The following is a 12740-nucleotide window of genomic DNA, read 5'->3' on the forward strand; positions in this document are numbered from 1 at the left end:
CCAAAGCTGTTTTCTTGGGCAACATATGAGTACATGGAAGAATATTAATTTTGGTGTATTTTAAATTATAAATGTGAAAGTAAAATAGCTCAAGCTTCTTGTTTCTTTTGATTAAAAGTCTTGGTCTTTGATCTACATTAAATTTTTGTTACCTTTATCAAAAGAAAAGATTATGTGCTTCCCAGGAATTAAACTTTAAATTAGACCTTGAGCAAAAAAAAAAAAAAAAAAAAGGTGCTCTTAAACCTGTTTTTCTTCTTTCATAAAAAGCCTGTATCTTCTGAAATTGAATGAGAATGACTGTTTTAAGAAGACTTAGTTTGCTAAATCATTGACAGAAAACATGTTAAGAGGATAATAAAATATTAGAATCCAACTTTATAAGTATCCCTACATATGTCACTTGAAAAGGCATCAGTGGCTATTTAATTAATGCTCCCAGATTTTAAATATTGATAGAGCAATACAATTAAATATGCCTCTGATCAAATATCACAAAACTAAATTCCACTTACAACTCAAAACATTCAAGATTTAACTACAAAATAACATTTACTTTAGAATTGAAGTTTATTTTGTTATGAAATTCTAAAAGGTGAGAAAGATGAAGCTCTATTTTCCTGGTCAGTTAAGAATCACTTACAAATCTGTTAAGCAAAATTAATTCTAAGGCTTTAATTGTTGTGGACTATCAAATATCATCTATTAAAAAGAAAACCATTTCAGATCCTCTCTCAACCATACTGTTCGTTTGCTTATTACTTAATAAAATAAAAATTAATGTTGCCCTGGCTGGGTAGCTCATTTGGTTGGAGCATCATCCCAATATGCCAGAGTTGTGGGTTCAATCCTCGGTCAGGGCACATATAAAAAGCAAATTCTTAAAAATTACTGTGGAAAACAAAATAAAATCTTTATGTGAATGTTTATAGACTTGTTATTACAGCTCAAATTTATGAAAATGGATGGATGGTTTGATCTATTTTGAATCAAACTGAAAGCTAATTTGATTACTATATTTAATGATCTATTGCCTTTAAATGAGTAATTTTTTCAAAATAGTTAAAAATTTGCTAATTTGGATAAAATGCCTTAACACTACTTTTTTATTACATTGATCACTGAACCCCCAAATTCACTTTAAATAAAGGCTTGTATCAAGGAAATAATCATGAACATACTAAAAACTGACCCCCCAAAGGTCTAAGAAATCTTTATATCTTCTTAATAAAAGTCTAATTACCCTTTTAAAACTGAGATTATCTGTTATTCCAATAGCCTCCTTCTTTGGTGTGCTGTTTCTGGTTTTAAAACTTTAGAGTTCTATATATTGCTAAGGAATTAAAATCTGTTGTATAATTATATTTTTAGCAGTTTTTATTTTTATAATCACAGTACAATGAGCTACCAGGAGCTGGTTTTACAAACCAAATAATTTATACTTTTCTGAAAAGTCAAAGTGTACAAATATTTATTAATCATCCCAGATATCTGAACATAGTTCCTATTTGCTCACTATAGAAAACAGTCTATTTTGCTGCATATTTTTTTTCAAATAACTTCTAAAACAGTGGCTTTTTACAAAAATCCTCACCCAAGGATATAGTTTATCAATTGTAGAGAGAGAGGAAGGGGGGCAGATAGAGAGGTTGTGAGAGAAACATCAACGGGAAACATTGATTGATTGCCTCCCCATACATGCACTGACCAAGGTACTGAACCCACAACTAAGGTATGTGCCTTGACTGGGGACCAAACTCAAAAGCTCCAACCAATTAAGCTACCTGGCCAGTCAGTGCAATAGTGGTTTTTGATTTTGAAAAAAAATCTTTAATTTGTTTCAGTCATTAAAATTAAACTAAACCATACCGCCTACCCAAAACTACATTAAGGAGAACATTCTCTTTTATTATGCAGTCAATAACTACATTATTAAGTTAAAGATCTTTCAAAAATATCATTTACATTGACTAAATGGGTAAAAAGGATACATATTATTTTTGGATGTATTTAACTTATTAAGTGTTATATAACTGCAAAAATTTATATATATTTATATTTTTATATATATATATAAACTTTTCTGAAAAAATACATAACTACATAAACTGATTTAAAAGAAAGAATGGAAAATGGCAGGATATGCTAGACAATTCAGATGAAGAAAGGGTTGTTCCCACATTTATTCTCAACAAGTTTTTGAGGTATATAGCTCCTAAAAAAAGTGGAGAGGTCTTCTTGTCAACTCAAGGAAAAGCTATGAACACTTTTCTTGTACTGTTATGAACTCCCTTTAATACCTTTGTTCTTCCTGAAATGAACCTCTATATTCAACATACAAATGAAAAGTAACTGATACATGCTTTTTAACATAATGTACTTCATCGCTTATTACTAATGGATATAATTATGAGCATTTCATCTTAAGAGTAGAACAAGGACCATTAAAAGGCTATTAGACATAAAAATGTATTGGGGATATATGTGTTGTTTTTTTTTAATGTAGAAAAGGGGCATCTCCCTCAAAAAGGATGAATAAAAATCCCTGGAAAATGCATTCCTCCTCCATACTCCCCTTTCAGTGCAGACTACATTGTAGAAACAAAATCTCTCTTAGAGAACTATTCGTGAGAAATAATGACTATCCCTAAAGATATTAAACTCTCAATTTTTACTACTTAAGAAAAATCAGTATTAATTCTTCTTAATATAAAGATTTAGCTTTGGGAAAAAGTGAGCCTTTCACAATTTCAAAACTAGGTCAATCTATCTGATTGGCATTAAACACAAGAGCCCATGCACTGTCTGTGCTTCTTTTTCTTGCAGGTTTAAAAATCATTTCAGTCTGCTCCCATAGTTTCAAGCCTGTGGACAGAACTGAACAAATGTGAACAAGTCTGGTGATGAAACACAGATTAAGTCCTTAAAATACCTTAATTTCACAGTCCCTTGTCCCATATAATTTATATAAGAAGCACCAAAACTTGAGCCAAGGACTGAACAGGTAATATAACAGCAGGAACTATAATTTAATCACACCATATCATATTACACTATGTAACATTCTATATTTTGCCTGTTGATATGTAACACAGTTAAGTTTATTACAAGCATTATTTCCTAAGACTTAGGGTGTAAGTGCTTCTTTTCAAGTATTACCACTTATTTAATAGTGTTTATCGGTATCTTAACATTAAGTACTTTAGTGATAAATGTACATTATATAATACGTTGTGCCATTTTCCCCTACCCTGTGTTAAGGTATGAACAGAATCAATTAATAAAACTAAAACAACTATTAAAACTGAAACAAGGCTATCAATGTCACAGATACATGTCAGAGGAGGTCTACAGCGTTTCCCACTTAAGATTCTTCATCAAAAATGCTTTCTTTTCTTTAGGCTAGTATTACATAGCACGTCTTCTGGAACACTAGATCAGAAGTTTCGAGTGAAAATGACACTGAGCTACTCTAAGAAAACATCAATCCACATTATAAAAGGGGAAAACTGCTGGCGTTACCTTAGCATAGAATTGTGCATTTTCCCTTTCAACATGTGATTTGTTCATTTATGTGATTAACAACAAAGTTTTGGAGTTCTCATGGCACACCAATGAGATGGACTAATCTGTCGAGGAACCTTGTGTTTGTTTTAATGTTTAAACCAGAACAATACAATCACTAGAAAAAGGTCAGTGCCTCGGTGACTTCATACCACATCAATTTCAATTTTTGTTTTTCAAAATAATGATCAGTTAGTTATATCTATACTTCTGCAACAATAGTGCAATACAGTATCCTTTCCTGAATAAGGAGCTGAAGTTTATCCAAATAGAAGCTTTAAATAAGGTAACTATTGCCAACTATGTATCAATCCTGCATGTGATAAAAAATATATTAGGAAAGCTTAAACTGACTTGTAAATCTATATTCAGCTAAAGCCTCACATAAGCAGCAACAGAAATGAACAGATGTGTACTTAATATAAAACACTTTTCAAAACTACTCCAAAAAACAAATGACAAAAAGTGGTTAAGAACAACTGAACATCTGTTGTGTGTACCAGATGTAAAAGAAGAATGGACCGCATGTTTACTTGCTCTGTTTCAATTGCATGAAGGTAAAATTAAGACTTAGTCAACTTCCATCTGTCCAGAAGATTTAGTATGCTGTGAGCTGTCTTTTGTTGCATCTGGTTTGGTTTCAGTTCCACTCTGTCCATCCATTTGTCCATTGTGTTCACTATTAGCTTTTGCATTGTCTTCTGCAACCTCTACTTTTGGTTTGGGTTTGTAAATGATGGGATTACAGAAATTATCCAGTTCCTAAAGACATGAAGAGTACTGATTACATTAAAAATATTACTGATAAATTCCACATTAACTTTCTAAATTTCCACATAACTCAACATTCACATTCCTGAATTTATGTTAGCTCGATCAGACAACCAACTGTTTCCTCAAGGACCTCAGTGAAGGATGTACCTTCTGGGCGAGTGCATGTCAGTGGTGACAAGATACTGTTCAATCTTTAAAATGCTTTTTGTATCTAATCTTCCTAAAAATTATTCCTCATCATTTAAAATATAGTCTACTTCATCAGGAATAATTTTTATTTAGTTTTAAATATTTTTAAAAAATTTTATTTTTTATTATAGTTGACATACAATATTGTGTTAAGTTCATGTGTACAATGATTCAGTGTTTATATAGCTTATGATGTGATCACCACATAAGTCTATTAACTTTCTGTCACCATACATTGTGGTATCACCAACTACTTTCTCTATGCTGTACATTGCATCTCTATGACTTCTTTATTTTGTAACTGAAATCTGATCTCTTCTTCTTCTTCACTTTTTATACCTACATACCCCTCAGCCCCTTTGGCAACCATTGGTTTTGTTCTCTGTATTTATGAGTTTGTTTCTATTTTGTCTAGTTCTCTTAAGATTCCACACTTAAGTGAAATCATATGGTATTTGTCTTTGACTTATTTCACTTAGCATAAAACCCTGTAGGTCCATCCATGCTGTTACAAATGGCAATTTTTCATTCTTTTTTATGGCTGAGTAATAATCCACAGGGTATATGAACCGCACATCTTCATTATCCGTTCATCTATCAGTAGACATCACATATGTTGCTTCCCTAGCTTAGCTATTGTAAAAATGCTATGAACATAGGGATGCATTTATCTTTTCAAATTACTGTTGGAAATAATTCTTAATTCATTCCTTTAAGTTATGCCTAATGTTGTCTTATGAGAATTATGTCAAATAATGTTTATTTCATAAACTGATATTTCTCAACATTCACATGAAAATATACTAACTTTACTTTTTGAAAATAGCTGAGTAGCCTTTTCTATTGAAGGGGAGAATAAGCCATGAAAGTAAATGCAATTCGATAATTTAGAAGAAATACAATTTATTCCTATATCGTTTTATTTTTCTACATAGGAAAAAGAGACCATTAAAATCTTCTCAAGACCTCTGTCACAGAGACTGGGATAGGGATGGGAAGACAGGGCGCGACACCCTGAAGGAACATTTTAATGGCAAACTGCTCTCATCACCCTTTCCATTTCATTTGATTAGGAGTGGGATATTACTGCTTCTTTGCAAAACTTTCTCATTAGGAGACACATCTTTATGTCAAAATAGATATAGCTCTATATCTAAAATACCTAATGACTATAATGTGTTATATGGATGTATCAATTTATTCAAGTTACCTACTGATAGGTATTTTAGGTGGTTTCCAATTTTTTGCTATTATAAAAAAAGGTATTTAATCTGCATATACCTGTGCAGTGATCAATTTAGGATGTGTTCCTAGAAATGTGATTTCTGGGTTAAAGGGTCTACTCACTTTAAATTTCTATATATATTCTAAAACAATGTCCCAGAAAAGTTGTAGCAAATTTAACCAGTTGCTCAGGGACAGCATTCATTTCTTTACATCCTTGACAACAATGGCCAAGATTATAACTGTAAACACACACATTAGATGGGTAAAAAGAGATTTGCGTTTTGCAGATTTAGTAATGAGAATGAATAATACTTTCTGTATTTTCTATGTTTATCAAACACGCATTTCTTTTTGTCAACTGCTTATCCAATGTCTTTATTCATACTCTTACTTTGATGCTGATATTTATTAAAAAGTTTGTCCCCATATTTTTCACGTTTTCTATGATAAACTGTGACATTTCCATTAGCAGTATTTTTAGACTGGAAAACTTTATCAGAAATAAGATTTTACTATATCTTATGTCAAAGACAGACCTAGACCTATACTGCCAAGTTTTACAATGGAGACTTTAGAAGTCTTACCTAATCAGAAAAGTCTGACATATTTGACAGTCAAAAGATGGCAAGCTATTTTATTTCATTCTGTATTACACTTAAAATGTAAAAAACAGCTTTGAGTATGTGATGGAGTCAAGGAACAGACATGTCCCACCTAGTGTCTTCTTTTTTCCAAAATAAAAAATTATGTCTCCCTTTAAAAAATTTTTGTGCTTGAACCTCATAAAAAGAATTGTATAGTTTCTTACCTTTGACTTTGCAATTATTTCTGAAACTTTCACCACAGGATCTTGAGTAAGACTTAGTTTATTCTGTGCATTCATCTTACTGTTAAGCCAACTCATTGCCTCACTGATAGATTTTTCAACTTTTTCCACTTCAGCAGGATCTAAATGATCATATCTTTCATCCTATTAAAAAAAAAAGTTACTTAATGAAATAGATTTTTCAGTAAGTAAATTATAATAACTTTTATAAAAGATTCATACTCTTACTGAATGTACACCTTGCACATACTCATGTGAAGAAGCCACATACAAATTACATAAAACCGAAGAGACTGGGAGAAAGAAAAAAAATCAGTGCGGGTTCTTAAAAGAAGAGGCTTTCTGAAGGATTCAGATTTGGGAAAGAATGACTAGTGGTGAATTTTCAAGGAAAGGTAATTAGCCAAGAAAGAAGCTTATGGAATTGAATTTGTTAGAGATTAAAGAGAAATAAGGCATACAGAACTAATCTGAAAATTCTGAATATAAGACAAATATAGGAAATTGTTGATAAAAGGGATTACCATAATAAAATTCTGCCTGAAAAAAAGAAATTCAGCTGCCAAACACAGAAGACAATTTAAGAAGTCTTGGTTTAGATTGTCAGCTACAGATTCAGAAAAAAAAGGAAAAGCAACATACGAAAGAGGTTATTGACTGGACATGAAAAATAAAGGGAAAGAGAATGAAAGAACACTCCAAAGCCAAAGAACTCAGAAGACGGGGATGCTAATGTTTAAAACCATAAAGCTTCATCAGATACTGACTCATCTTCCTACTTGTATGATTACAAATTATGTGTCCATCATCTGTGACTTAGTTTCTGGGTGCCCCCACTTTCTTGAATTCCTTCTAACTTCATGGATCATTCCTTAAGTTCCTCCCCGTTCATGCTCCATCTACATGCTTTAAAAAATATCCCCAGCCTTGAACCTCTGCCCTGAAATCCCAACTCTGTATCCAGTTTCCAATTTGAATTTCTATTTGCTAAGTCTGAAATGTTTCAAACACCTGATTACCTCCCTACCAACTCTTCTCAGTTTTCCCCATTTCAGGAAATGGTGACTTCATCCTTCCAGACCAAAATCCTTTGAGTCATTTTGGACTCCCATTCTTTCTGTTATATTTATATAAAATCTATCAAATCTTATTAGCTCTGCCTTCAAAATATTTGCAGCAAATGTACAACCACTACTTCCCCTTCCACTATCTGTTCAGGCCTCCTGTCACTTCTGGCTGTATTACCCTAATAATGCCTTCACTAGTCTCTGCTTCCAGACCCTTCAAAAACTAAGTTAAATCACTATTACCTTTATGCTCAAAACCTGCAATGGATTTCTATACTCAGAGGAAAAGCCAGACTTTTCTAATGGCCTACTAGGCCCTTTATTATCTGGCAACTGCTAACCCCACTCCCCACTGTTTTAAGCTACACTGGCCTCCTTGCTGCTCCTTCAACATGTTCTCCCCTCGAAGTTTTGCAACTGCTATTCCCCTTTTCTAGAACTTTATTTTTGCATCACGCACCTTGAGCCCTCACCTCCTTCAGCCCTCCCCACGCCTACGGCATCTGAGCAGCAGTCTGCCCGCTGACAAACCGCCCCCTCTGGCCATCCCTTAACTGTTGCCAGAGCCCCTCATCACCATCTGACTGCTCTGCAGCAACTCACTGTCTCCCGTTCCCCACTGAAGCGTAAGGGTCAATGTTCTGTTCGATGCTGCAGTTCCAGCACCTTGAAGGGAGCCTGGCACATAGTAAAAACCTCGAAGTCCTTGAACAGAGATGGAGTCTCCCTTGCTCTGGACGATACCTTAAATTTGCACATTCAAGACGACTGCTAAAGCCTGGCAACACCAGGCCATAGTACTTGTATGGGAATCTCCTATATCACATTTGAAATAGTCTTGGTGTTTTCATTTGTCTGCTTATTCCTCCTTATCTTTCCATTATCTTTCCATTCTATTTGTACCTGTAAGGACAATCTGGAGGCTGACACTAGCAGGCACATTCATAATCAGTACTTGAAGTCTTCTTCAGCAATCTTACTTTATAAAATTCACAAATCTTTTTGTATAAGCAACCTCTTTCCACTTGTGTAGGGAAAGCACTATAGTTAAGGGTTTGTGTGTTATCTTTAGACCACTTAGGTTTTAGTCCTGACGCCACCATTTACAATGCGTGTAATCCTTGACAAGTTGCTTAAGCACTGCAGTTTTCTTTTATACTTTTGTGAGAATGAAGTGAGATAATCCAGGTAAAAATGCTTCAAATTCACTAAGTGCTTGATCAACGTAAGCTATTATTAGGATACTCTGCCTGATTCTTTCTGTTGCTAGCCTCTCCTGCCCCCTGATGTGGATTTAACTGCAATTTAAATTCAATGTAATGGCCACGATACAAATTGGGTGAATTACATTGGGTATTTATTTAAAGTAGGAGTCAGCACACTTGTCCTACAGACCAAACTCAGCCTGCCACCCGTTTTTTAATACAGTTACTTTGGAATGCTGCCATCACTATTCACTTACATAGCACATATGGTTTCTTTTGCACTACAATGCAGAGTTGAATAGCTAAGATACTGCTATGAGATTTGCAGAGATAAGGCCTGCAAAGCCTAAAATATTTGTTCATTTAAAGAAAAAGCTGGCTAACCTCTGGTTTAGAGGAAAAAAATGATAAGCTTAATTTTATTATCTCTTACAGTTATTTATATCCAAATGGGGATATCATTTATCTAACTAAATTTCTGAAGCTTAAAATCACTGGAAAGTTGGCCTGGTTAGAGCATTGTCCCAATACACCAAAATCGTAGATACAATCCTCATCAGGGCACGTATGAAGGTCAACCAATGAAGGCCTACGTAAGTGTTAACAACAAAACAGTGTTTCTGTCTCCTTGTCTTTCTCTAAAATCAATAAATAAAAAATTTTCAATCAGTGGAAAAGTCAAGGATAGTAATATAGATCAGGGTATATATATAAAAGAACAATGGGTACAGGGGATGACAAATGACTAATGGACTGGAAGACAGACAGAAACCAAAGGAAAAGGAGGCCACAGGACAAAATAAAAGCTAACAGTCCAGTCTCAAAGAGGCCAACAATACAAAAGGTCCAAGAAAACCTCTCACTGTATCAGTAATAATCAATAATGGATCTGGTCTCTGGATTAATTTAAAATGTGGTTTTAGGAAATTAAAAAAAATTAAAGCCACATACCTGCACCGTATTTTAAATGCATTAATATCATAACTGATAATTATCCAACAGAAAAGTAAGTTTCAAGTTTGATGCACAATGTCCCTAAAATTCGCTAACAACCACCGCTATAGCTTCGTGGCTGAGTACTTTTGGATTTGCCTCACGCTCGCCATGTACCACACGTACTACATGCGCTACATGATGTGCCAGCATCATCAGTGGCTTTATGAATGCAATACCTTGTTTCTGTATGCTTCTATCACTTTCATAACAAGTTGGATCTTTTTTCCCAAGTCGTTTAAAGCTTTTGGTCTCTCTTCATGTTCCATGTATCTCATCTGAATAGGCTGGCCGTATTTCTGTTAACATAAGAATTTTTTTTAAGAAAAATTTACTAACATATAAAAACTTTTTAACAGAAGACATTGAATATTATGTATATTTATTCATTAGATTAAAATGTGTACTTTATTATAAATATAGAGCTTTAAAAAATAAGCTTTTGGGCCCCAGAATGGAGACTTTTCCTGAATGTTAAAACAGCCTCTATAACTTTAAGGAGGAAGATATATTAGAAGAATGAGTAATTATTTTCTTTCAAATTCTTTACACACTTAAATAAAAATCATCTTATTTTAAAATTTCAGAAAAGTTCCAAAGGAAATAATATGAGAGGCTAAGCACCTCTCATTGCTTTTCTCTAATGTTAACATGTTATACTAGCATGGCACGGTTGTCAAGACTAAGAAACCAGCCCTGGTGCTTTACGATTAGCTGAACTCCAGACTTTATTCCAACTTCATCTTCTCTATTCCAGGATATTGCATTGCATTCAGTCTTTTTATATCATAACTTTCATTATAAATATTTTTGAAGGAGAAGCAAGTACTGCATTTTTTAATTCCTAAAAGCCATCTCAAAACGATAGTAGAGCCTATAAAAATCCTGTTAACATTCATTTTTTAATGGTTACTTATATATTTGAGACGAATATCCATTTTGGGGGCTTCTAGGCTTTTCCAGTTATTTCTATTGGCTTTAGTTGACTGGCTGTCCTTATGGCCCATAATACATACATCCTCTTAGGGAAATGGGGAGTAAAACCACCAAGAAGATAAAATATGATAAAGCCTAGTATTGCTATCATAAGCTTAGTTTTTCTAGTTACTTTCGAATTATTCCCTTTGGAAGTAATTTATTAGCATGAAAGTAATTGTTGCAAGATATTAACTCTTTTGCTTTTAATACACTTTTTTACAGCCCCTCTCTTCTCCAGTTAATGCGTTGCTTTTTCCCATACTCTAGAAATCCTTATTAATGCCAATTCTTAGCATGTAGAGGTATTCCCTTGCTTTTCAAAGAATGGTTCAGGGACCAGCAGCATCAGAATTTCTTAGAATCATGGACACACCTCTGTATATTGAACCATAATCTACATTTCATAAGAGCCCCAGGTAATTCATGTGCACATTAAAGCACTGCTATGATCCACACCAGTGAAGGACAGACTACAATTCTCTGTCATCCTGCCAGTCTGAACTTCTAATCAAACCGTTTTTTTCACGATAGGGGCAGGGTTCAGTAGTAAGGAGGAGGGAAGGATTAATAAGTGGTCTTCTCTTAAAATTATACCACTGACCTAGAAAAAGGGAACCTTGTGACCACTTCTTATTTCTTTGCAGGATACTCAAAGAGCACAGGTCCTACTATTGTGGGTTTTTTGCTGGCCAGGTGTCCCCATCAGTTGCAATGTGAAAATACAAAAGGGCAGGCATTGTATTACCCTTCCATATCAGAGCAGTGAAGGAGGAGAGAGGCTGAGGAAGCGTGACTCCTCTGATAAGGGGGGTCCGGCTGACAAATCACTTCTTAATGACATCTCAGAAATACATGGCTTGTTAAAGTAACACTAACACTCTGGTCATCTTATAAATATTTACATCTGAGTATCATGATAGAAAATATGATTACACATTATTTTCTTTCAATTAAATGTAGCATTATTCACCTCTCAAAATGATTTTAAAATGAGAAAGAACATTTCCCCTTACATATATCTGCCTTAGAAATTTCATACATATTTATGAAAAAAATACAGTGTGCTCTTAAACCAGAGAACTAATGTTTTACTTAACACTAAGAGGGACTATAAACAATTTACCTTTAGTTCTTGAAGCTTATCTACATAAATTTGTTTAGGTTGGTCCTCTCCTTCTTCATAAAGCCAATTTTCTGTGTCTTCCAATATTGCAGACAGTTTTTTCAAGTCCTAAATATACATTTAAGAAATGCTCTCCTTAGAAATAAAAGTCATCAGTGAAGGACACAATGTTTTCAAGTATAAAAAATTAAATTTCACATTGATCTGACTTTTTATTCATAAACATATTCTTCCTCATACTTCTGCAAATTGGAAAAATAACTAAGAACCACTCATAAATGTGCTCAACAAGACTGACAATCATGCATTTAATACATTTACATAGTTTTTATTAGCAGTCTCAAGGAAATACTTAAGTAGTTCTAAAATTGTAAAATTTAGACTTACTTCTTGAGTGATGAATTTTTCATAGACAGTGCCCAGCCTGTCTCTAAAATCATAAACATATTCTTCAACAGCATTCTTAGCATCATTTCTTTCTTTCTCCAACTTATCTTGCATTATCATTTTTCCCTATTCAAAAAGTTTCAGATCAGTTGCCATTAAGGATGTTAGGGAGTTAGGGAAATGCAAACCAAAACCACAATGAAATATCACTGTATACCTAACTAGGATGACTAAACCAAAATATAAAAGAAAGTGCTGATGAGAATGTGGAGAATTTGAAACGTTTGTACATTGCTGTCAGGAAGGTAAAATGCTACCACTGTGACAGGAAACAGTTTTGAGTTTCCTCAAAAAGCTAAACAAAGAATTACAATTATGACCCAGCAGTTTCACTACTGATATATCTC

The 12740-nt window shown here is 33.8% G+C and overlaps 1 protein-coding gene across 1 annotated transcript in view; it reads right to left on the reverse strand.

Moving 5' to 3' along the window:
- Positions 1 to 2564: 2564 nt before the first annotated feature.
- HSPA4L (heat shock protein family A (Hsp70) member 4 like) overlaps positions 2565 to 12740 on the reverse strand; it is a 48397-nt gene continuing 38221 nt past the window's right edge. The window contains exons 15-19 of the mRNA XM_054563364.1: positions 12334 to 12459; positions 11947 to 12054; positions 10025 to 10144; positions 6563 to 6724; positions 2565 to 4326 (exon numbers count right to left, since the gene is read on the reverse strand). Of these exons, the coding sequence (XP_054419339.1) occupies positions 4135 to 4326; positions 6563 to 6724; positions 10025 to 10144; positions 11947 to 12054; positions 12334 to 12459 (708 nt within the window). The 3' untranslated portion in view covers positions 2565 to 4134. The remainder of the gene's footprint in view (positions 4327 to 6562; positions 6725 to 10024; positions 10145 to 11946; positions 12055 to 12333; positions 12460 to 12740) is intronic.

Source organism: Pteronotus mesoamericanus, unplaced genomic scaffold (genome assembly GCF_021234165.1).
Source record: "Pteronotus mesoamericanus isolate MK-2021 breed Mesoamerican mustached bat unplaced genomic scaffold, CSHL_Meso_final contig_163, whole genome shotgun sequence".
In the NCBI taxonomy this organism is placed as follows: Eukaryota; Metazoa; Chordata; class Mammalia; order Chiroptera; family Mormoopidae; genus Pteronotus; species Pteronotus mesoamericanus.